The sequence below is a fragment of the Takifugu rubripes genome, chromosome 10 (assembly GCF_901000725.2).
Source record: "Takifugu rubripes chromosome 10, fTakRub1.2, whole genome shotgun sequence".
NCBI classification, from domain to species: domain Eukaryota; kingdom Metazoa; phylum Chordata; class Actinopteri; order Tetraodontiformes; family Tetraodontidae; genus Takifugu; species Takifugu rubripes.
Window position 1 is genome coordinate 8227823 of NC_042294.1, and position 22666 is coordinate 8250488.

The window sequence follows — 22666 nt, forward strand, 5'->3', positions numbered from 1 at the left end:
CGACAACCGACCTGTGAGTTTTTTCTGTTTATTTGGTTCCTTCAGCTTCTTTTATTACTTATTCTAAAATATTTCATTTCTCGTAACAGTAAACGGTACCTGAGTGCAGAAAAAGGCACATACGATCCATATAATCATGTATATTAAAGCAGAAAAGAACTTGGATTACTCACACAAAAGATAAAATCTCCACATGAATGAAATCTTCTGTACTCTTCATTGCTACTCCTAAAGGAAGACGTGACGGAAGCACTCACCGACTCTTCCTCTACAGCAACGGTTCTACATTTTGCATCATTCTGCACCATTTTAGGATGACTTCAGCATAAAAAGGTGCTCTATATCCTGGATTCATAGAATTGATCATTTCCTACAAACTTGTGTAATAAAATATACATTCAGATATTTAGTTGCACATGGAATACAAAACAAAAACAAAATATTTTCAGATATAATTCAGTAAAAACCAGAAGTCCTTCTTTGATTGCGCTACAGCCAGAGGATGAAGGCTTCCCTTCAACACCGGAGACGCATCAGCTGCAGCAGCCCTGGGCTCAAGTCAAGAATTGTCCTGTTCCGCTGCCCGTACCGACCCCGCATGCGCCGTGTCGGCAGACCGGAGCCACACAGAGGCCGCGTAGCTGCTCCCTGCCAGTTCCCCTTCAAGACTTTGCTATGAACCCAGAGGTCTCGCTGCATGAAACAAAAGCAGGAAAAAGTGAAGGCCTCATTTTCAGGAAACGCGGAGAACAATTAAGCCATTTCACCTACATTGCTCCAGTTCCTTCTGGCAGATGTAGCTTATGAGATCTTCACAGAAGAAATCGTTCCACAGCGCTTCGTGGATGAGCCCCGCACAGTCCTCACCGCTGATGTCTTGACCGTGGTTCCAGTTGTCCGGCTGACCGGGCTTCCACATTCTGCAGGCAACCGACAGCGGGCGACACCACATTACAGTCTGGATCTAATGCTGCAATCTGAGTGAACCCTTATTACTCTACAGACAAGTGATGTTGTTTGCATTTATTTATTGGGGGGGGGGGGCAGGAACAGCAGATAACAGTTCATTACTGACGTGAAAGCAGGCTGCGTCCCGTCTAGCCAGCGCCAAACATTCTCCTCGTCCTTATCAGTCAGACCCATCCAGAAGTAACCTTTCCCTTGGACTTGCTTCCTCAGCCATTTCTGTGCCAGGATAAGGACAGACATCAGTTCCCTTCATTACATGCTTATTACAGTAACTGTCAGTTGCTCACCTGTTCCTCTTTGTCGTTGATGATCAACAAGGATGCAGACATTAATTCACAAGTTGTCTTTGCATCGTCAAAGCTGTGCAGGTCTTTGGAGAAAAAGTAGCATTTGTCCCTGTGATTCAGCCACTCAAGAGGACAACCTGTAAAACAATGATCTCTTTTAATACAACCAAATGCACAATATTGTCAAAGTTGCTAGATTATGAACTAGTCATGCGCGAGCTTGATACCATGGAGTACAGAGTCACTTGTCTTTGCACAGCTGAAAACAATTTCAAAAATCACTTTGCTGCAGCTAATTTAAAAAACAACATCGAGCTAAAAACAAAAATGAGCCGAGAGCTGTTGGTTTTCTGACAATGCAATGTAAGCATTTTTACAACCCTCTCCTCTACTGCCCCCTACTGTACAGAGTGGGATTAGTTGGGAACTTTTTAATCGATTGTACATTTAGTTATGTGATTTTCTAGATGAACAAAACAACTAGTTTTTTCCTGTCCGTGTGCTGTTAGAGTACTTACCTGGTGCCCACAGTGTAGGGTTCACAGCCTCATCTTGCATAGACACCGGGCCTACAGGAGGTACTGGACCGCGTATTGGAACACCTGGTAACCCAGGTGGTCCCGGTGGCCCTGGAGGGCCTACTGGTCCTAGCAGTCCCCTTGGCCCCTGCTCCCCAGGTGGCCCCATTGCCCCTCTGATGCCCTGAGGACCTTGTGCTCCTTGAGGACCAGGCTGTCCATCTCGTCCAGGTAAACCAGCAGAACCTGGTTCTCCTTTTGTTCCAGGAGGACCAGCCCTTCCTCCAGATCCCCGTGAGCCCTTGGTCCCAGGGCTGCCAGGTACACCTGGCATACCCTTTAACCCTGGTAGGCCCGGTGGACCCGAAATACCCTGTTCTCCTCGTGGCCCTCGTATCCCAGAGGCACCTTTCTCCCCTTTTTCTCCCTTTTGACCAGGCTGGCCAGGTGGTCCTTGAGATCCTTTGTCCCCCTTTGGCCCTCTGGGCCCAGGAGGACCTAAAAAAGTCAGAAAATATGATGACATATTTAACAAAATACTAGGTCGCTAAAATACTGGTGCATGGAGTCATATTCGCTAGTTTATTGTTTTTCCCTTCCTTATCTTTGTCTTCTGCTCACAGAATATTGATATCTGCTACACTTAAAAGGACCCTTGTTAGTAAACAAACATTGTAACTCATGTCTCACCCTTTAAAATTGTGAAGTTGGTGATGAGTTGGGAGTGTTTTGTGTCCACCAGTTTCATCTCCTCCATGACAAAAGAGAGGTTGGTAACCTCCTTATCCAAACGTGAAGCCAGCTCTTCCTGCTGCGTCCTCAGGCCGGCTGCATCTGTCCGTACGTCTGTCATGCTATGATTGAGATTCAGTAAGAAGTCTGAGTGGCGGCCGACGGTCTCGGAGCAAGTGCGCAGTTCGTTTAACTTCAGGTTAATAGAGCCCAGCAGCTGCGTGGTAAAGCTGATATTGCCGGTCACGCGGTCAATGCTCTCCTCCGACTCATCCAGACGCCCCTCCAGCCGGTCGAATTTAGTGGAGGTGAGGTTGCTGAAGTCTCTCTGCTGGTCTAAGACCTCTCTCAGGGTCTGGTCGTGGGCTTCAGCCAGGCTGCTGGTGTTCTGGATCTCGCCGGCAATGGCAGCGATCTGCGAACCCACCTCCTCCAGACTGTCGTTGTTGGCCTTCGCAAGAGCCGACACGTTATTGGCCACAACCTGCAGGTTCTCCACCTTACTCCGGAGCCACGCGGCATCCGTGCGTGTCTGTCGGGCCGTCTGCTCGAGGCTCTGAAAGTCGTTGCGCATTCTCTGGATGGCCTGGCTGGTGTCGTCCACGGAACGCTGCAGGACGGTGATGAGGCTTCTCTGCTGGGCCTGGGTGAAGTTGAGGCTGCTGATGCTGAGAAGAGCCTGGTCTTGAAGTTTCACCTGCTGCTGCAGTTCTCGCTGCAGCCGCATCGTGTCGTCCTGCAGCCCCCCGATGACGCTGCTGTACGACTGCAGAGTGCCATTTATGGTGTGCAGGGTGGCCGTGTTGCTGTCCAGACGTCCCTGAATGGAGCCCTGGTTGTTCTGGATGTCTGATCCGATGTTCTCCAGCTGACTCAGCTTTACTTGATCATTGTGGATGTGTTCCTGCACCGCTGACAGCTGCCTCTGGAGAGTCCAGATGTTGTTCTTGAAAGCCTGGATCTCTGTGGTGGTGTTCTCCGACTTTTCCCCCGCTTGATCATCTGAAGATGGCAGATTTATGCAATAAACCTTTCACCATCACACTCAGGCGCGCCAATTCAAACTCAGGCGTGGGAGACTTACCCAGCTTTTTCAGATCAGTCTCAACAGCAGTTATTTTTCCTCCATAGTTTTCAATGCCTTCAGACACAGTGTCAACTCGTTGCACCACTGAAAGAGAAACCGGAGATTAGCGAAAGACCGGAATTGCCTGCAAACACAGACATCAACTATCTAAAGGGATCACAGGGAATGCTTAAATTCAAAAGCGAATTCCATAAGATGCGTCTACATGTCTTGTAGGGATGCAATAATGGTGGGTTTGACTGATGTAATCACCCGGCTAGATTTGTTTGAGGTGGACAAGCAGAGGAGGGAGGAAGAAGCGTGATTCAAGGATTCAAGGAACGGCGTGGGCTCCCCGCGAGGGACGCTGCTGGTGGAGGTGCACGGGAGACACTGATGAGAGCCTCTGGGAAATGGAAGTGAAGTGGAGGGTCTTCAGTAAACAAGCGGATCAAAGTGGAGACAGACACTGTGGCAGGAGGGACTCTTCACACCCCCACAGGCGACACTGGCATTCATTTCCTCTGGAATGTGTCTGGGATTCCAGGGAATCGTCCCACTTCTACCACCAGCATTGCCAGCCGGGGGACACGTCCTCTGACCTGAGGGGTTTCGGGTGGTGGGAACTTGCACCCCAGCTGTTATGCTAGGTAGGGGATCGACTCACCAGAGAGACATAACGAGCTGAGTTAAAGCCATCAATATCTCTACATATGAACTCTAACAGAGCTCTTAATTTTGTGGCATTTTAGTGAGCATCTGGTTCATTTCCCATGTGTATTACAGTTAAAATGTTGCAGATATGCACAGGGGAGTAGGATTGTTATCCTCTAAATCTGTACAGGTTTGAAACTCAACGGGGTTTCAGTCACGACTGCTACTCTATAGTTATTGTTTCCCACGGTATCTTTTATGGACTTTACTGTCACAAGTAGCATAATTATACTGTAATTCCAAGGTTATATAACAAATAAATATTTGAATTTTTAGCTGAAAAGCTGTGATAATGATGTGTGTTTCTGAAGTATTGGAAGACAGATGTGCCTGCACATGAATCACAGAGGCTGGAGTGACGATCTCGGCAGACCCTATGTGAATTTCTTCTCAAAATCCAGTTCAGTGATCCAAGTGAGTCTTAAATCAAAGACTCCAAAGGAAATTATAACCCAGTTTCCAGACTGCAAGTCAAGAAGGCCTCGCTGTTATGGAAAAACACCCTCAGACTCAACTCTAAGTCACCGGCGCTGAAATCTTGGGGAGTCTACAAATTGAAAATGAATGTTTTAACCAAAGTTTGGGTTTCCTTTCTGCAGCCAATTAGACGCCACAGAAATACCCCTAACATTGCAACAAATAAACACATTTTAAAACCACCTAAATTCATTCAGGCATCATTATTATCAGCCACTACTTTTTTTTCCACATGTATAAATGCATTTCTCAACACACTGACCCTTCAATTCAGTGCAAAAGACAAATGATGCAGAACTAAGCGGCTCCTATGCTTATTGTTTCTTAACCCACGTTTACACATGTAGCCTGGAAACTAAAACAAGCATCTCCTACACTTTTTGGGCCCTTTCCCACATGTGCTGCTAATATACCCACTCCCAGAGAGGCTCATTGCATCACGCTACAACAAAAAGGAGAAACATAACACGCTTCCAGAAAAGTTGCGACAGGGCTGCAGAAAAGAAAAGAAAACCTTGTTTTGGCCAAGAAGCTCTTAGTAAATATTCACTATTATTGTTATGTATTGTCTCCAGATCTTGTGTGGGTGGGTGTAAAACTGGCTGGGCTGTCTTGTAAAATCCAGCGTCCTTTTCCAGAAATAGTAAAACATACTGTTGAGTCTAAGCTGTAAACTCCTTATTTGGCTGTTGCAATCTCAGAGATCACCTCCTTATTGTGGTTGCCATTCCCATGCACTTGTTTTAACTCCTTTTGAAGGAAATTAACAGGGTTTAAATCCTCTGGAGTCCAGGGATTTTTTTTTGTCAACTTCATCGGGTTGCGTCAATCAATATCCCAATCTGCAGGGGAGAACCCAAGAGTTCACCGAATTCCGGAGTTTGAGCAGAGTTCGTGTCTGTAGGTCATCAGTGGAGGAGGCACACATGTTAAGTGCATAGATCTGGGTCTCACTACTTAACCATCTGGAGTCGGGGGTGTGTTTAGCCTCAGCTGTGGTTCCCTTGACATAGCAATGCTTCAGTGCCAGTAAAAACCCAATTTCAGTGGGTTCTGCTGGACTGGCTTCGAGCTGGCTCATCTGGGATGAATTAGGCCTGTTCTGAAACATGCAACATGGAACGGCCATGTCCACGGTGTGAAAAAGTACATTACAACGTACACGAGGGGCAGAGATAACTCTGCACATGTTAACATGTCATTTCGGGGGGGCAGTTACACATGGGAGCTTTTAGAACAATTATGGCAAGAACATTCAAAGTTCATTCCTCCAAAAGACGGCGAGACCGTTTCCTGACCTGGGAAAAATATGAAAAGAGGCAACCAGGAAGTTCGGGCACACTAAAGATGAAAGACGCTTACTAGAGGTGCGAGCTCGGGGCGGGGGGTGGGGGGTCGGGGGTTGATAAAATAAAGTGGGGGGAAGCTGATGGGTGGAGTCAGAGAGGCACAAAGGCACATTTTCAGCCTTAGCCTCAGCACCTTGGACACAAATCAAATTTCATTTGCACTGGATAAACTTGATAGGGACATACTTTTCCAAATCCCCACCCCAGAACAATTTTTATTGGATCCACATTTAATGGAATAAATAGTCCATTTGTGGTGAATTACAATAGCTTCGGAACAAGACAGGCCTGTTTGATTCCCATAGATTACCACACTCGATCAAACCAACAAAATGAGATGTAAAAATGTAAATTTAAGGGCTTTTTAAAAAAAATAAAAATTATTATCCACACGCTGCGACTTGTTTCGCATAATGAGGTTTGTTTTACCTTTATATCCGAGCACAGCAACAGCAATGGTCAGGAGAGAACACAGCACATAGAGCAGAGCTATGGAGGTCTTCAGTGCCCATTCATTCTTGCATTTAGTGCACTGGGTGCCCTCTTGGATCCCTGCGTAAGAAAAAGAGAGAAAACACTGTTCAGTCCATTTTACTGCCATTCTTCAAAGTCTAAAGAGGAAATGGGGTATAATTCAGTGTTTCTTTGGGGGCTCTTCATGTCCAGGAGTCCCACATCTGGACAAACAGCCCTGGAGTCGACATTAAAGCAGTTCCCCCTAGGGTCCGGGTAGCGGAGGGCCAGGGGACACAAAAACAATCCCCCCCACAAACTTGTTTACTCTCAGCAACATGCTTGTTTCCCAGGGTTTAGCCTAACTTCTTTTCCATCCACAAATCTCATGTGGGGGAAGAGTCCTTCCCAAAGAAGCGCTGTCATATTCCCACATGCCACCTCTTTTGTCAGGCTCTTCAGTTGCCGTAAATCTCCGTCAGCTGATTGTGGAACTGAAAAGCTCGGAGCAGCAGTCGTGGAATCTTCCTTTCATGAAAGCCGAGCGGCCAGATCCAGACTGCTGACGGGAACACAGCTGCATTTCATTTTCAATTCAGGAAGTGGGTGAATGTGTATGTAGAAGGACCAGGATGTGTGCGTTACTTCACATTATGAAAGGATTTCTCCAGGTCTTTCAACAAATGGAAGCCAATCAATGAAATGGCTACCACCTATAGGGCAACCGCAGACAAATGCCAGTCAGATTTGGATGAAATATTCATTTTTGCAACACTATTTGTTTGTACACATGTGAAAATGCCAATTGCCTCATTGTTCTCTCTCATATTCACCTTTTTAACCTAACAGCCTACCTATATACGTAGGTCTTGTAGTGAGCGTTTATGAGCACATGTTGGTATGTTTGTGCCTGACTTCACCAAAGTATTGCAGTTTGCATCATTATGTGTTTTTTCTGCCAGTATTTCAATGCACATTTAGCCCCTTTTGCACATACATTAAAGAGGATATCCTGAAAATGATATCTGGAAAAGCTCCACTTGCATCCATTCACACATTTAAGACATCTCTGGGTTGGATGTGCACAGAGGCTAAATAAACATCTGCTTTTGGAAGAAGCAATATGTCATATTTACACAGGAGCAGACTCTTCAGCATCCACCAGATCACTTCATGACTTCATCTTCTTGTGACCCTCATTACATTCACTCTTCATTCCCTCTATAGGAACACGCCAGGTGTCGACATTCACCCTCCCTTGGTATATTCACATATGGAACTAAGCCAGCAGAAATAAACAATGACCCTTTCTTCTCCTACTAATGAGGAATCTGGTTAAAGTCTTGATAAAGGCAGAAACACACCACATGAAACTGCCCCCACGTAGGAATTGAGCTCTAAAGAAATTTGCCTTGATGGTAACTTCAAAATTATTAAAATTTTCAAACCTAAAAAAGAGTTTTGATGACTTTCTTCTGCAGTCTGAACTCTGTCAACACGGCTGACATCACTACCTCTGGACCACCCTCCCCCCTGTAAGCTGCATTATAAATAAATCTTTAACATGTGTTCCCAACAATGACAATATACAGCAGAAGAGTGCATATTTCATCAAACTGTTTCAAATCCTGACGTTTTTACATAAACCATATCAAACATTTGCAGCGTTTGCAGATTCTTTCCAGAAGTCTTCAAAGCGGGGAGCTCATTATTTTCGGGGTGGGGCGAAGAATGATGAAACTGCACGTCTGCCAGCTTCAAAACAAATGCCAAACGTTCAAAAAGTATTAAAAATGCACAGTAAATTTAATAACACACTGTAAATATACACACAATGTTTTAAATGTGTCCAGATCATTTGCGCAAGAAGAAACATATAGGGTCAGGAAAATGTTTTATAAGTGAATATAAGATGTATAACTCTGTATAACTGGAGCACGGCATTCTGGGAATGCGACACTTGCCTTCTGGCCTGGTTCATAACTCTTGATGTGTTTGTTTTATTGCAGAAGCCATCACGGGCCGGTGGCCTGAACGCACCACTTCATCAGTTCGCAGTAATCAAACGAACTGCCGACTCAGCTCGCCGGTCCAGTTCAACCAGGCTGACAGTGTTTACTAATCTGTTGCACTGTGTGCGTATAAACTGTTACACAAGCAACAGGCTTTTCCATCTCAGCATTAGGCAACTTGGTTGTCAAATATGTGGACCACCTGACATAACACAAGACACAACCACCACGGGGGGATTCCAGTTTCACACCTCCCAGACATGAAGCGGAGCAGCTGTAGGTGTTCCGACCACCGCCGGCAGACTTCTAAGACCTCCTCGTGACCCGTTTGTTGCTCACCTCTCAGCAAGTCACTTCCTGGATGAGCAGAGGAACTGGACGAACATCCCAAAGACACGCGCGCCAGTCGATGCCGCCTCCTGTTTATTTCTGCAAACTATCACGGAACACCAGGACGGGAAAAGTGGAGGCATCGAAACACGTGCAAAGGTGCAGAAACAGGGAAAAATTGAGTTTGCGGTGCGATGTTTAGCTTCATGGGTAACTCAATCCCTGAGTGACACCGTTCTTAATTGATCTCAAACCTAAAGAAGAGACGCACGCTGTGGAAAACCAGTGACCTCATTGTTCGCGTTGAAATATAAAAAGACTCGCTTTCCCTCCATTTGGCTGCTCATCAGTGAAACAGACACTGATTTGTCATCTTTCCAGTTCGCATGCACAGTCAGACACAATCGAATCTGATGGCTGACGACCGCAAAAAACAACCACTGTCCAAGGTGCCACCGCCCAGACCGCAGGCTGTCAGCAACACTTTACTGCTCAGAGCTACACACAAACTGCCCGAAACAAAGAACTTTAGGGGCGCATGAAGCAACACTTGCTTTTTTTACCTGCTGTGAGTGGAGCCACTTTGTTCTTCGGTCACACATTGTGACTTCATGTGTCCCCGTAACAAAGGATTACCAACGCATGGTCATTTTCATGTCGGAAGAGCCATTAATTCGCCCCTGACAGGCCGCAACAATGCTCCCTCATTAAAAAGACAGTGTTTATTTACTGTAAATAGCAGAAGTGATGCTATGGTAACGGCTGAGTACACAAAGCCGTGAGCTGAGGTCACACACACATGTGATTTGGACCTCTGCCGGTCTTCTCTAACGCACACATCATTCCAGGAACTTGAAATTCCTCCGAGGGGGCAAACAGCAAATTATACCTGGCACCAAAGACAAGGAGCCTGGACTCCAGTTGGGAAAATGCAAATAAATGTTCTGTATTCAACAATATGAAGCAGCAACAGCCTAAACTATGCCTGTCATAAAAAGATTTGGCTTCTAATGAGTCCTCAAATTTATGGGAACACCTGGATTTGAGAAGAGATTAATACTTGGATGGAAAATTAACACCCAAAGATGGACAATAGGAGCTCCATAAAAGCTTGAACCAAAACATCAACGACCACCTGGTGGCGCAGTGCTGTAAATGTGTTCCTGTAATGCCCAAATATCTTTAAATATCTGATTCGTTTGGTTTCAATTATGCTATAAAAAGTCCATGACTGATTGCGTTTACGTTTTACTGGCTCTCTGTGGAACATATAGTGTATCACCTGACACTGTAAATATTTTTCTATGTCAAATTTGCTTTAAACCAAACCAGCTCTGTGGCGCTGGAGTTCTCTTCTGTACGTTATGCTTTTTCACAATAAAACCCGATCTGGCTTGGCCACCGATCCAACGAAGCAAATGCAGCATTGCCAAATGGGTGAGCGTCTGGATAGCTGGCCGTAACTAATTATTCTTGCCCGGTTGTGGCAATTTTCTGTTGCCCAACTGATGGACTGCAGTGTGTCCGACAGGAAAATAATAGCGTAAATAACAGCAGTTTCTTCACAGGTGTTATAGTTACAGGTTAAGACTGTCTTTAAAAGCTGGCAGGCTCCAGAGGGAACATGTGTGTCGGCTTCCAGCTCCCCATAGCTTATGGGTTTTAATGAATTTAAGGGAAAGTGACAGAAACCGGTCCAGCACTCACCCCCAGTGTGTGTGTGTGTGTGTGTGTGTGTGTGTTTTCTCCACACAATGAAAAATGGTGCCAGGCTGCTGCAGCTGCATTACAAAGACGTCATATGGTTACCTCCTCGATCACTGTCGGCCGTGAAAGATGTTTTATTGATTGTTTCCAGTCGTTGCGATTATCCTTCACGCGCCTGGCCTTTGTTACTTAGAAATTAAGTGTTTTAGAAAATCCCTCAAAAGTTCGACGGAGCCAAGATGTTTTACAGTGAGGAGGGAGATGATGGTTCAATGAGTGAGTCATGGATTGGATTCTCAATGTGTGTGTGTGTGTGTTTTCATGCGTGTGTGTGTTCTGTACTCTTGAGTCTCCACCCAGAACAGTTTGAACATTATTAAAAACATTTTTTATGAAAAGCTCAATATCCTTTGCCTGGTCTGTTTAATACGTTACTGTGAACAGTTATGGGTCAAAACCAGTTGGATTTCTTAAAAAAAGTCCCTTTTATGATCCTTTACACACCTTAAATCCAATCGGTCACAGATTATTGAAGTACTCCTAGATGGAGGGTCTGAAACTGGTGGAGTGGGATCCACAGCCTAAGTATGACGTTCCGTCACAGTGGAGGTCCTGGCTCTGTTTAACCCTCATAACCGGCTGTTTTACTGCTTGGACACGCTCCTTCAGCACGCCAGCGGCGCTCTCTTCGGGGCTGTACCTGCCTATGTGACGCAATCAGAGGAAGTGCGGAAATAGGGCTACGGGTTCACTGGACGTCTCTGGGGCCCCACAAGTAACTGATACCAGCTCGGCTCCATGTGTGGCCTGATTTAGCTCCATGTGTTTTTAGCGCGTGATGAAAACCTTACACTTCCTTAAGAGGATAACTGTGATGCTAATATTCAATAGAGGCAGGGAAGGAGAGATTCAAACTGATGATTTCAGAGAAAATAAATGTTGAATTTAATTAATACACCAATTATTTACTGAAACACTTCTTGCAAGTAGCTCAACGCCTCTTTAATGCTGCTGCTGAACAGATGCTGGATGTGTTTACAGTTGCATTAACGGATTTGGTTTAGCCACAATGAGACAGCTGAAAAGGGTTATCACCTTGTAAAGTTTTTTTTTTTTTAATGTGTCAAAAGTTTATTTACGCATGTAGTCATTAAGAGGCATCACAGCATCCATGAATCATTAAACATTAGTGGCATTTTTGGGTCGTCAGAGGAAAATATTTCAGTTCCTAAATGTAGCGGAACATTCAGCGGCTTCAGCTAGTTTGTAACTGCATCTGCTGGTGCTGCCAGAAATGGCTAAAAGACTCTCTTTAATCATTTCCTTCAGAGGCCTGTGAGTTTGGTTGGGTCTCCAACCCATTCTTGATCCCACCTTCATGATGTTTCACCGACTGATACCGCAGGTAGAGAAACAAACACACCAAAATTGTTGTCAGATGAGCAGTGGTCAGGCTGGATCGCACTCCTCAGCAGTGTCCGCAGCCCCCCTCCCAGGAGCCGAGAGGCCTCAGCCCGTCCCTGCACAGGCGAAGCGCTCGCCGTAGTTACACAAACAGGTCGTCTTTCCAGAAAACTGCATCAACAAATGAGTGGGAATGGACTTACTCAGCGGAGAGACTTGGGGCCCACGACGTGCCTCGAGGTTTTAGTTACAAAGAAAAACAACTCAGCTCACTCGCAAATGCATGTTTGGTTTTTTGTTGTCTGTGTGTGCGTGTGGCCTTTTTGTTAATGACCATCACATTAGCATTTAGAAATTGAGAGGTTTCCTACGCTCAACTTTGAAGGATATACAACACCGGGATACTTTAGCCAAAAAGAACAGAGCAAAAAGGAAGGAAAGCAGCATAAAAAGACAAGGAACGCTTCATCTGAAGAACAACAGCCGCCAGAGCACGCTCCTCTTCATTCATCCACCACAACCGTGACTCAAGAAACAACAGAAACATGTAGTTCAGAAAAATAAAAGCTCGACCGGAGATGTGAGTTTCACTCCCTGAAACTTAATCTGATTGATGTCCAATGTGCAGAGGTCAGGTCTCCTGCTACCAGTCAGACACCAGTCGAAAACAGGGAGAAGCACAACAGAGACCACCGGTGCTGACAGAGCAAGCGCATCAAAGGAAAACCAGAAAGACTTTACATTACACCTCTTTCCGTCAGTTCCACTGGAATGGAGTCAGATGAAAGGACGGTACTGCAGCGGGAGTTCAAATTGTCTAAAAATATCCAGCTGACATGAATTTTAAGCGTCTGAAATGTAAATGCACTGGAGAACAGTTCCTTTCCTGCTGGGGTTCTGCCACATAAAACCAGGAAGCCTTTAAAGAGCCGGGCAGAGTTTAGGGAGACTTTTGGGACGCACCACGTTCACATCGGCCAAACTCATCGCATCCGCCACTGGGCCCGCTTCAGGAACAGGGAACCTGAAAGCACCTCTTGTGTCACTTGCGTGACTCTTTCTTTGAAGTTTGAACAACATTTCTTTGATTTTCCGTCCATGATTTTGCCGGCATAATGGGATGGCCGTGAGGGATCGAGCCAGTGTGCTTTTAGGATTTCTGGCAATAAGAATCTGATTTGATGGTAGCTTTGAGAACTTGGAGGGCTGTTAAATGGTAATATGAATGTGTCAGTAGGACTGGGTCCAGTAGGGCTCAGAACTAAGATTGATGTCAAACATGCAGCTGTAAAAACACTTTAAAACTGTTCAGTTCAGTTCAAAACTGTTTTTTCTGTGTTGCTTTTGCTTACAAATGAGACTGTTATCAGATGAAAACTCAACTCAGACTGGTTGCCCACTCACACTGAACCCCACGTTACTCACGGCTCTAAATCCTAGATCAGCGGGGATGTGGAATGCACCGTTCGAGGAGTGCAAGCCCACCATGTTAGGCGCGGGAGTGTGATGTGTAGCTTAACGGCAGATGTGCTCCAAACAAGATAGCGCAGCACATGGTTCAGATGGGGCTGTCCAACATCTGGGTAAAACAATAATTAGGAGCAGACGGTGGCTTGACTGCCCTACTGTGTTTGTTTCGGGTGATTAAGAAGTGTTGCCTCAACTCCATTAACACCGACTCACAGTCGCAACAAAATCTCCAACATGACCAAAAGGGTCGACTGCTTTTAGCGGATGGTTAATCTGAGAGTTGTCTACACTATTGATGGTTAATCTGAGAGTTGTCTACACTATTGATGGTTAATCTGAGACTTGTCTACACTATTGATGGTTAATCTGAGAGTTGGCTACACTATTGATGGTTGATCTGAGAGTTGTCTACACTATTGATGGTTGATCTGAGAGTTGTCTACACTATTGTGCATCAGCACGGTCAGATTCATCCCATCGTCGAGCCATATGCTTGCATGACAACCACTGCGTACAGCTCCACGAGAGGTGCCGGAATCAGAATTTTAGTGAATTCCTTCTGTCGGCTGTCTCGGCCACACATGGAAAAATGTGATAGTCATTATCCTTCTGACAGCTCTGAAGCTGTTGCTCTCCGTTCCTGCTCCCCTCTGCAAAACCAGGAAGCTGAAGGTTGTTCTTGGCACCGGCTGCGCTCGTTTTCCACCCTCTCATTAACATCTTGGACTGCTAATAACAGGAGGTTTTATTAGTCATACTAAAAGAAAAAGATCCCTGTTTCGTTGTTAAAGTGTGCCTGTGTGTTCTGTTGCTGGAGGTGTTGGGCGCAAAACGCTTACAACTTTTTGCATATGAGTTGCGACGCATAAAGTCGAGTGTTACACAAAAACAGGTGAGTTGGGGGGCGCAAATGTCGGACGAACGCACGATTGGGTTCCCTCCAGAACAAAAAGACAGGTAGAACCCTTTTTACGAGAGGCGTTAAAGGAATGCAGGTATGGAAGCGCCTTTCATGCACGAGTCTGACCCCCTTTTTTAGGCCTTGGCAAACTCCACAAACTCTCCCCTGACATCTTCATGTGGGTCACATCAAGGACACCTGAGGAGTTATTACTGGGGGGGGGGGGGACAATGCAGCTTTTTCCTGCGCTTAAAGGTGAGTCGGGACCATGGGAGGATGATCACAGACAGGACTGGAAATGGGGTCTAACTACCTGCACATGTGTTGTCCTGGCAGAAACATCACAGATCCACTGTCTGCTCTTTGCATCAAGCGCCTGGAGTCAGGTTACTGCTGTTTTATTCAGTCTAATGAAGACAAGCGGAGCACAGAGAGATGAGGGGGGAGAGGAGACTTCCAAAACCATCTATTGTGTTGTCATCTTTTTAAAATCCAAAACTGCTTCCCAGTGTTGAAAGGAGTGTTTAGATTATTTACTCAACCTGTCAATCTATTGATCTTTACTCGCCAGAGGAGCTTTAGCGTCCACGAGCAACAGTTTGGTCCAGCTCTGTGGGATTTTCTGTCCTCTTTGCTTCCTTTAGGACATTATGCACATCAATGGCTGGTCCTCAACTGTACTTTTGTAAACCCAAAGACCAAAGGAAAAAAAAAAAGTTGAGTAAATTCCTCTGTGATTGCTGCCATCAGTCCACTCAGCTGCTTTTCTTCACACGCTCCGTTCTATAAGTTTGGAGTAAATTATAACAGAGATAAGATAGTGTCTAAATCTCTGAGAGTGATGGAGTCAGAGTCAAATTGCTCTTATAAAAAGGTGTCTGTATAAATAGCTCCAGCTGGAACCCCTCCTTCTCACCTCCTGGGATTTAATACCCTTTTGCCCCTTTCCCCTCTTAATTAATCCAGCGTCTTCTTATCTCTCCTCCAACCCTGCTCAGAGGTGTGATATGCTCCAAGAACCCAGATAAGAGAAACCCCCTCAACCCCAGCCGGTACATCATCCCAGTGTTTACAGGCTTCGCTTCACTGGGTGAATACATCGCATTTAATCCTGACCCGAGGCAGCTCCTATCAACCCCTGGATGATATCAGCCTCTTTTAAATCATACCATTGTTTTTAGGAGAGTCAAAATTTTGAGCTGATTTGTACAAAGACCTCAGAATAAATGAAAAAAGGCCTAAAAATAAACACTACGCAGCTTAAAGCTATGCTTGGCTTTGACCCTTTGAACCAGAATGAGGCAGAGCTGGTTCTGATTATGCTGACTGAGCATAATTGAGCAACAAGCAACAGGTGCCCATCAGCAGATCAGGAGTAATCAGGAACAGGTGTAACCCGGCTGCTAGAAAAATAAGACGGCCACTGCGTACGTCCTGCAAATGAGCTCCAAATCAGCCTTTCCTTCTGAGCAATCGAACTGCACATGGGGGAGACACTGGATATTTATTCTGGTCCCCTCATTGTTTTACCATGCAGGCTTTTAAAAAGCTACAAAAGCGAGTCCTGCGGTTTATTGGGGGTCTGCGCTGCCTCAGCAGGTGACTTCAATAAGCTTTTCTACCATCTCGATCGGCTCTCCCCAGCAGGTGTTTGACCGGCTGCACGCACAGACGTCCCCGCTCACCGCTCGTTACAGTGGAGGCCTCTGCTTTTTGGGATTTTCTATCAGGGACAAGGATTTTCTAAATCTAAAGAGATTTTTTTGATCTGTTAGAGACCCCCCTATGCATGAAGCTAAAAAGTCAGGTATCGGAAATCTCACGTGATCCAACAAAAAAGAAGACAAAGAAGACAAAGGCAACAACCGAAGAACACAACATGCAACATAGAAGAGGGCAAGAAATAGTGATGATGGAGGTCTTGGGAGTGTTTCTGAAATAAAATAAAAAACTGGAGAGCTGCCTGCTCGCTTCTTGATTGGCTACATTCCATTCAATTCAATTCTGTACAATTCACAGAGTCCTGGCTCTGGATTTGTTGGCTTTCCACACACGGAGTTTTTTGTTAAATATGGTCGGCCCTGACCATTTTCGGAGCCGATCAACAAGAAAAATTCACTCTTAACACAAATCAGACCACAGGAAAATCTCACAAGACCAAAAAGACATAAAATCAACGGGCGTTTGCCGTCCTTGGTCAGGAAGGGGGAAAAAAAATTGGGACAGAATCTAACCCGAGATTCATGGATCGCACTTTATTTCAACTTTTATATTTCTGGGGATGCACAATCAAGGTTTGTGGAAACTCTGCAACAATCACTGGCCAAAAGTTGCAGGAAATTGAGCTAAAATGCATAAAAGTAATAATGAATGAGCGCGCCAATCGCCGCTTGACCTTTCGTGCCACAAATTCGTCTCAGCAACGGATGTTTCTTCAAATTATCTGACCACAGCAAAAAAAGAAAAACAAACTTAACATGTCCTCACAGGCAGACAAACTAGGAGCCAGAGAGAGACTCCTGACAGCCGTATGGCAGAGCGTCCAGAACGCTTTGTACCCTTCACACAAGTATGCTCGAAACCTTCCACGCAATTTTAATAAAGAGGACAGATTTTGGAAAAGCTTGAACGCTGTAAGGAGGCCCAGAAACCACAGCAAAGTGGATAAAAAGCCCTCACCAGACGTTCTGATCCGCGCCGCGAGATATCACATGACTGCGAGTATTAAATGCATCTAAAAAGCTGGCTGGTAACGCTAACATGCCTAAATCCAGGTTAACCAGGATTGATGAGGTGGTGGGCGAGGTGTGATTATGGCCACAGCTGAGGGTGTGGGGGTGCTGCCAGAGAGACCCGACGGATCAAAACCAACCACGGCTGTGCTGACACAGCTGGTTCCAGCCATCGGCGTCCCCAACACCCAGCTCTGTTCCAGGAATGTTCCGGGCCTTGCTGGAGAAACAAGTGCAGGAAATAAATTAATGCGCTCTGGGCTCCACGCTGGCCGCAAACCCTCTGAGCCCGGCCACTATAAACCAACATATGTGTGCGACGAGCGGGAGACAGAGCCCCGCCCACAACGCCGATGCCGCAGTGGAAGCCCGGAGGACCTGCCGTGTGAATTCAACCCACCAGTATTCCCTGATGGGTACCCAATTCTTGAGAACCTTGACATGATGGTCTCCCCTCGTCTTTAACATCTGTTTTTGATGCGTACATGTTATGGAAAATGGGAAAACATGGGCAAGACAGGTTTGCGGGAGTCATGCGCAAATAACCGGGCACCCTCGTCCATTTAAGATTTTCCAGGTCCCGTTTTTTGGGTGATTCTGCTCAACAAAAGTGTGGAATGCAGGCTGGAAACAAAGGTGAAACAGAAATGAACGGCATCCAAAAAACTGTCTTTCTGGTGAGATCGGTGGTGTGAGTCTGGCCTGTGATCAACGAGTTTAGCGGCTCTAAAGGCTGAGGGGGAGTTCAGCCAGAGCTCAGGTAGCGTTCTGTTTTATTCGGATGACCTGCTCGTGTCAGCCTCCCACTGAAAAATAAATATGTTGAAACCTGGGTGACTGTGGAAGCAATTCCAGCCCAGCTTCATCTTTGGCAGGACGAGAGATGGTATTACCACATGAATTTACACAGTGGTTGTACTGGTGTGTGCGCTGGGGACTGTGTCTTGTAAATTTCCACTTGTATATAAAAGCGTGGAAAATATGTGTATATTTGGGTTGTATACATGCCATCTTGATGACGTGCGCGTGAGATTAGGAGGCTAAAACAGCGCGCTTCGCCGAGACAAAAAGCATTTGTGTTTTTTGCTTTGTGGGGGCATTTTCGCCGCTCACGAACTTCAAAGGGCCCGTTGATGGCTGGGCCTCGGTTTGAGGGGTTCAGTTGGAGTTTTCTTTAAGGCCAGCAGACGCTGAGTCAGCACATGTGCACTTACCTCCGAAGCTGACGCAAACATCACCTGGAAATCTGCTTCTTCTGGAGTTCTTTACGGCATAAAGTTTGTGGAACGTGCACGTAAGCGGGCTAATGAGAAGACGGTCCTGTTTGTATCTGCTGGTTCTTCTCACTGTAGAGGGTTTACAACCAGCAAGATTCCTCTCTTTGACCCTACGTTTGAGGAGTCGCAGCCGTCGGCCGCCGGACACTTCGGCGAATTCAAGCAGATTGCGTAAGGAGGAAATAACCGCTTGTATTCCCCCTCCGGCACTGATATGACGTTGATAACGGTGGAAGAATGAAGCGTGGATTCTGCTCCGATGGCGCAACAAACCCTCTGGAGCCGGCGGAGGCGGCCCCTCCAAGCAGCTGCTGCGTCCCAGCGCTCGGCTCCAGAGTTCAGCAGCTCTCTCTTGTGAGCGTCAAGAGTTCATTCAAATAAAGTTAAAAGCAACGCGGATGCACCCGCACCCCCACCCCCTCCCCCCGTCCCTCGAGCCCCCTAATCGAAGCCACGCGCAAGAGATAGATAAACAGGACAACCACCCGGGGGTGGGGGGGTTGATGCTGGAGAGGCTGCAGCCTCGCGTGCACTCTCCACCACGACAGCGGGAGAATGAATCACGCTGCAGCAACACCCAGCTTTTGGACGTCTCCATGGAGACGCATAACAACGTGCCAGAATTCACGTATGACATAATCGGTCGGCTCCTGATGGAAAACATGACGCTTCGTAAAACCATATTTATGGACCCCTTCCCCCCCCCATGCAAGACTTCAGAGTTGACCTTTGCTAAGGACTTCGGTTGTCTTTATTCAGATCACTTCCTGCTTAAAATATGACTAAACTGGTTTCTTTTTCCCACGTCCCTGCTCCTTCCAGCCAGCTACACTGGGAAGGCATCCATAATTCGGCTGAGCTGCATATGCAGGTCACGTCTGCTTCTGTCACCACAAAAGAGATGCCGAGCCCCCCCCCCGTCTATTGTTCCTACCGGTCACCTTGTTTGTTTTATTTCAGGGGGACACAGAGAAGAGGGGCTCCTACAGAATCTGGATCCGTGAGCTCTGTCAGGTCTGCGGTGAGCTGGACCTCACAGGCTGTCGGCCGCGTTTACGTTACCACCGAAACCCTCTGGTGACCGAGCCAAAACTCAGGACACTTGAAGACCAAACTCAGCCTGTGTGTGTGTGTGTGTGTGTGATGGGGGGGGGGGCAGCTTGAGTCATTTCCCACAACAGTTTGAGGTAATTCAGGTAGAAGTTTAGAGGTTGAAACAGAGTTGAGGCCACACACTCTGCAGCTTCCCCTCACAACTTTTTTTTTTTTTTTTTTTGAGGGGGGGCTATAAAAGGTTTATGATCAGAGCTCCGCTTTTCCCTCAAGAGTAGCACAGGATTCACTCACCGAAGCGCTTGTATCCAAAAGACTGTACTTCCTCCTCGTCTGCAAAGTCGTCTGCGCGACACAAGAGAGAAACACATCAGACTCGCTCAGGAACGTCGTGAATTTATGCAGCTGAATTCAATGTGTGATCTCAGTGTGTGATCTCAAGCACCTGAGGACATTAGGTGGCTGTGTGTGCACGTGTGTGTCCGTGCGCGCCCGTCTGTGTGTGTTAGGACATCCAGGGAACCATAAAGGCACTAGCTGTGGTTTCTCTAGGTTGTTGACAGTTGACTCTAATTACGCTCTGCTGCACAACACTGATGACTGGAGGAGAGCTCAGAATGTCCCTGCTAATGATAACCAGATGGAACCTTGGGGGGGGGGCAGGAAGGGATGAGCTGAGTGTGGGCCACTCTTGGTGCTGGTGTGGGGGGACAAGATGTTGATCTACCTATCTGTGAATGAGGAGGCCCATTGTGCTACCTTTGTTGCGCCCCATATGGATGCTTTTGCAAAATATTCATACAACTTTAGTGGAAAAACAATGTAATCGTTCTTTTCTAAGTGACGTTTGTTATTGGTGTCATGAGCAGCTTGATTCCCGAAACTGTGTGATCTCATCTGAAGACATCAGGTTACAGGCAGCAGAGCGTCGTCTGTGGTGTGTTGCAAACATTCAGGACTTTCTAGACATCTGCGCGATGCGACATTACTGCACAGCAAATCTGCCCTGAGCATCATAAAGAGTGTAGATTAAAGTTGCGTCTAAATTTACCTCTCATGGCGTTAAATGACTCGTTGGGGACTGTAGAAGAGATGAGGACCGCTGTCACTTTGAGCGCATCTCAACATCCAGCAAAAGTGTGGTAAACGTGGTCCGCGTGCGCGCCCTGTGCAGAAGTGTCCGGATTAAAAATGCCTCTTCATGCTGTGGTGTTGGATTAAAATCAAAAGAACAAAAACCCCATCGTGCTCCAGCGTGCCTCGCATCAGAGGAGTTTCTGAGGGAATGATGGCAAGTTTAGCAGCTGGAGGACGAACTGGAGACGCGACAGAAGTCAAGCTATTCAGAACGGGGCAATGTACTTCCGGTAATACTTTCAAAATAAAACAGCGGCCGAGTCGACTGTAAAACCAGACAAAACATCTTTCTTTCTTTACGCAGTCTTTTTGGATTTCATTTAGTTTTTCAAATCTTCCTAGCTGTATCCTACAGGAAACCTATAGTTTCAGATAATAAATGACTCCAGTACAAATCATATATTTTGAAGAGTTCTGTGCCCTGTTTCCGGTTTCATCTCTTCTCCAGCTGTGAAACTATCAACACCAGCGTCTTCTGGTTCCAGTAACTTTTAACCATCACTACAGGGGCCCCCTTTCACCGCCACCGACACCGGGAGGTCGCGCAGCAATTAAGCTGAGAGGCTGCCAGTAGAGATGGTGATCAGGTCCACGGTGGAAAACTGGGACATTGAAATAACTTTAGAAAGAGAAGCGACATCCGCACACTTGAACTGTTTTGTATCTTAGCATCTCATTTCCTTTGGCAATATTCCACCGGGGTGTCACATAAAGCGTGTTCATTTGTGGACAATTTTGTCAGAATTTAGACCTTTTTTTCCTGCACAAAAACAAAAAAATCGCATCAAAAACCAGCATAAATTCAAAGTACTGGTTTGATAAAAAATCTCTTCTGTAGAAAAGTAAGTAAAACAGGAAACACGCAGGTATTCTTGCTAATTCTTACGAATATTTTGGACGCAGTTTTTTAAATGAATTGCACAAAAAGTTTTTTCCACTAATTTGAACTGATGAGCTTTAATTTGTTGATTAATCAAATCGACCCGCTTTAACTTGATTCCAACTGATCAAATCAATCTTGGTGTTGAGCTGACCCGTCAGGACATTTCCTCTTTTACCTCCTCCAAGTGCTTTGATCAGCAGATCATCCCGCTGATGCGGATCACTGATCAAAGGGAGCACATCTGGATCAGGCTCTAGTATCAGTGGGCTACTTTTTCACTCTCTCAGTACAAACCAATCAATTTGGAGATAAGAGGAACATCAAACTCCAGCCTGGGTCTCTTCTTTCTCCGTCTGACAGGCCCAGAGCCCCACGCACGTCTCCAGAACAGCCTGAGATGATAAAGTGACTAATTAGTTGTTTTCTTAAAACCTTGCGGACTGTTGTTTCGCCGTCAGCTGGAACTGGAGCAGCAGGCAGGTATTAGGGCGAGCTGATAGGAAACAGCTGAGGGTTGGGCCCCGCTCCTGCTGGTCCTCCCTCTGATGCCAGGACCTGCTTTACTGGGTCAAGGCCTTCAGCGTGGGGCTCAGGCATTCCACGCAGCGGCCGTGTTTAGACGTCGTGATAAGAGCTCGGATTAGCTGCTGTGCTGCTGATGGAGAGCAGAAAGACAGGAAGTGAAATACATTTTTCTTGCCCCCCCCCCTCCCGGTGCTGACATTTATGATGGATGATGAACTATAAAGGGAAGTCTGCAGCTTTTTAGCATTTCATCTTACCTTCTGTTAGATCTTGAATACATTATGAAGCACACGCACAAGCGTTGCTTTATTTAAACCTGCGGAAGGTTTTTAAACATCTGTTGCTTTTGATTCATTTGACCAGCATCCAGGGAAAATATGCTGTCATGTTAAATGCTGCTTTTTAACTCTATTTGCAGCCATTTTCAGGAAAGCCTCACCACTTTAACCTGTATTGTTTCTTTATTTATGTAAACTCAATTCAATCTTAAAAAAATGACCAATAGATTTCCATTACCTAACTGCTGATTGTTTATCAGGGATAGTTACTATAAATATATCTGAACATGTGAATGGTGTGAGTTGCCACGGTTTTTTATGGATTGTTGATCATTTTAATCAGGTGACAATGTTAAATTTTCCCTTTCGGCAGAACCATAACCACCCATATT

At 46.0% G+C, this 22666-nt stretch overlaps 1 protein-coding gene across 1 annotated transcript; it reads right to left on the reverse strand.

The window, feature by feature from the left end:
- Positions 1-15: 15 nt before the first annotated feature.
- On the reverse strand, positions 16-20760 carry LOC101074496 (collectin-12). The gene is made up of 10 exons (XM_011607976.2): positions 20503-20760; positions 19746-19796; positions 6542-6664; positions 3591-3677; positions 2465-3508; positions 1775-2272; positions 1257-1393; positions 1076-1185; positions 772-920; positions 16-693 (listed from the first exon to the last, which is right to left on the reverse strand). Exons 1-10 carry the CDS (start codon positions 20507-20509, stop codon positions 674-676), a joined length of 2226 nt encoding a protein of 741 aa, XP_011606278.1. The 5' UTR covers positions 20510-20760; the 3' UTR covers positions 16-673.
- Positions 20761-22666: the final 1906 nt, after the last annotated feature.

Bases quoted from the DNA above. Each gene is read 5' to 3' on its own strand.
- LOC101074496 (XM_011607976.2), bottom strand. The intron at 3,509-3,590 runs GTAAGTCTCCCA...TGCCATCTTCAG, and splicing joins GACTGATCTGAAAAAGCTGG to ATGATCAAGCGGGGGAAAAG. The intron at 1,186-1,256 runs GTGAGCAACTGA...ATCCTGGCACAG, and splicing joins TCAACGACAAAGAGGAACAG to AAATGGCTGAGGAAGCAAGT.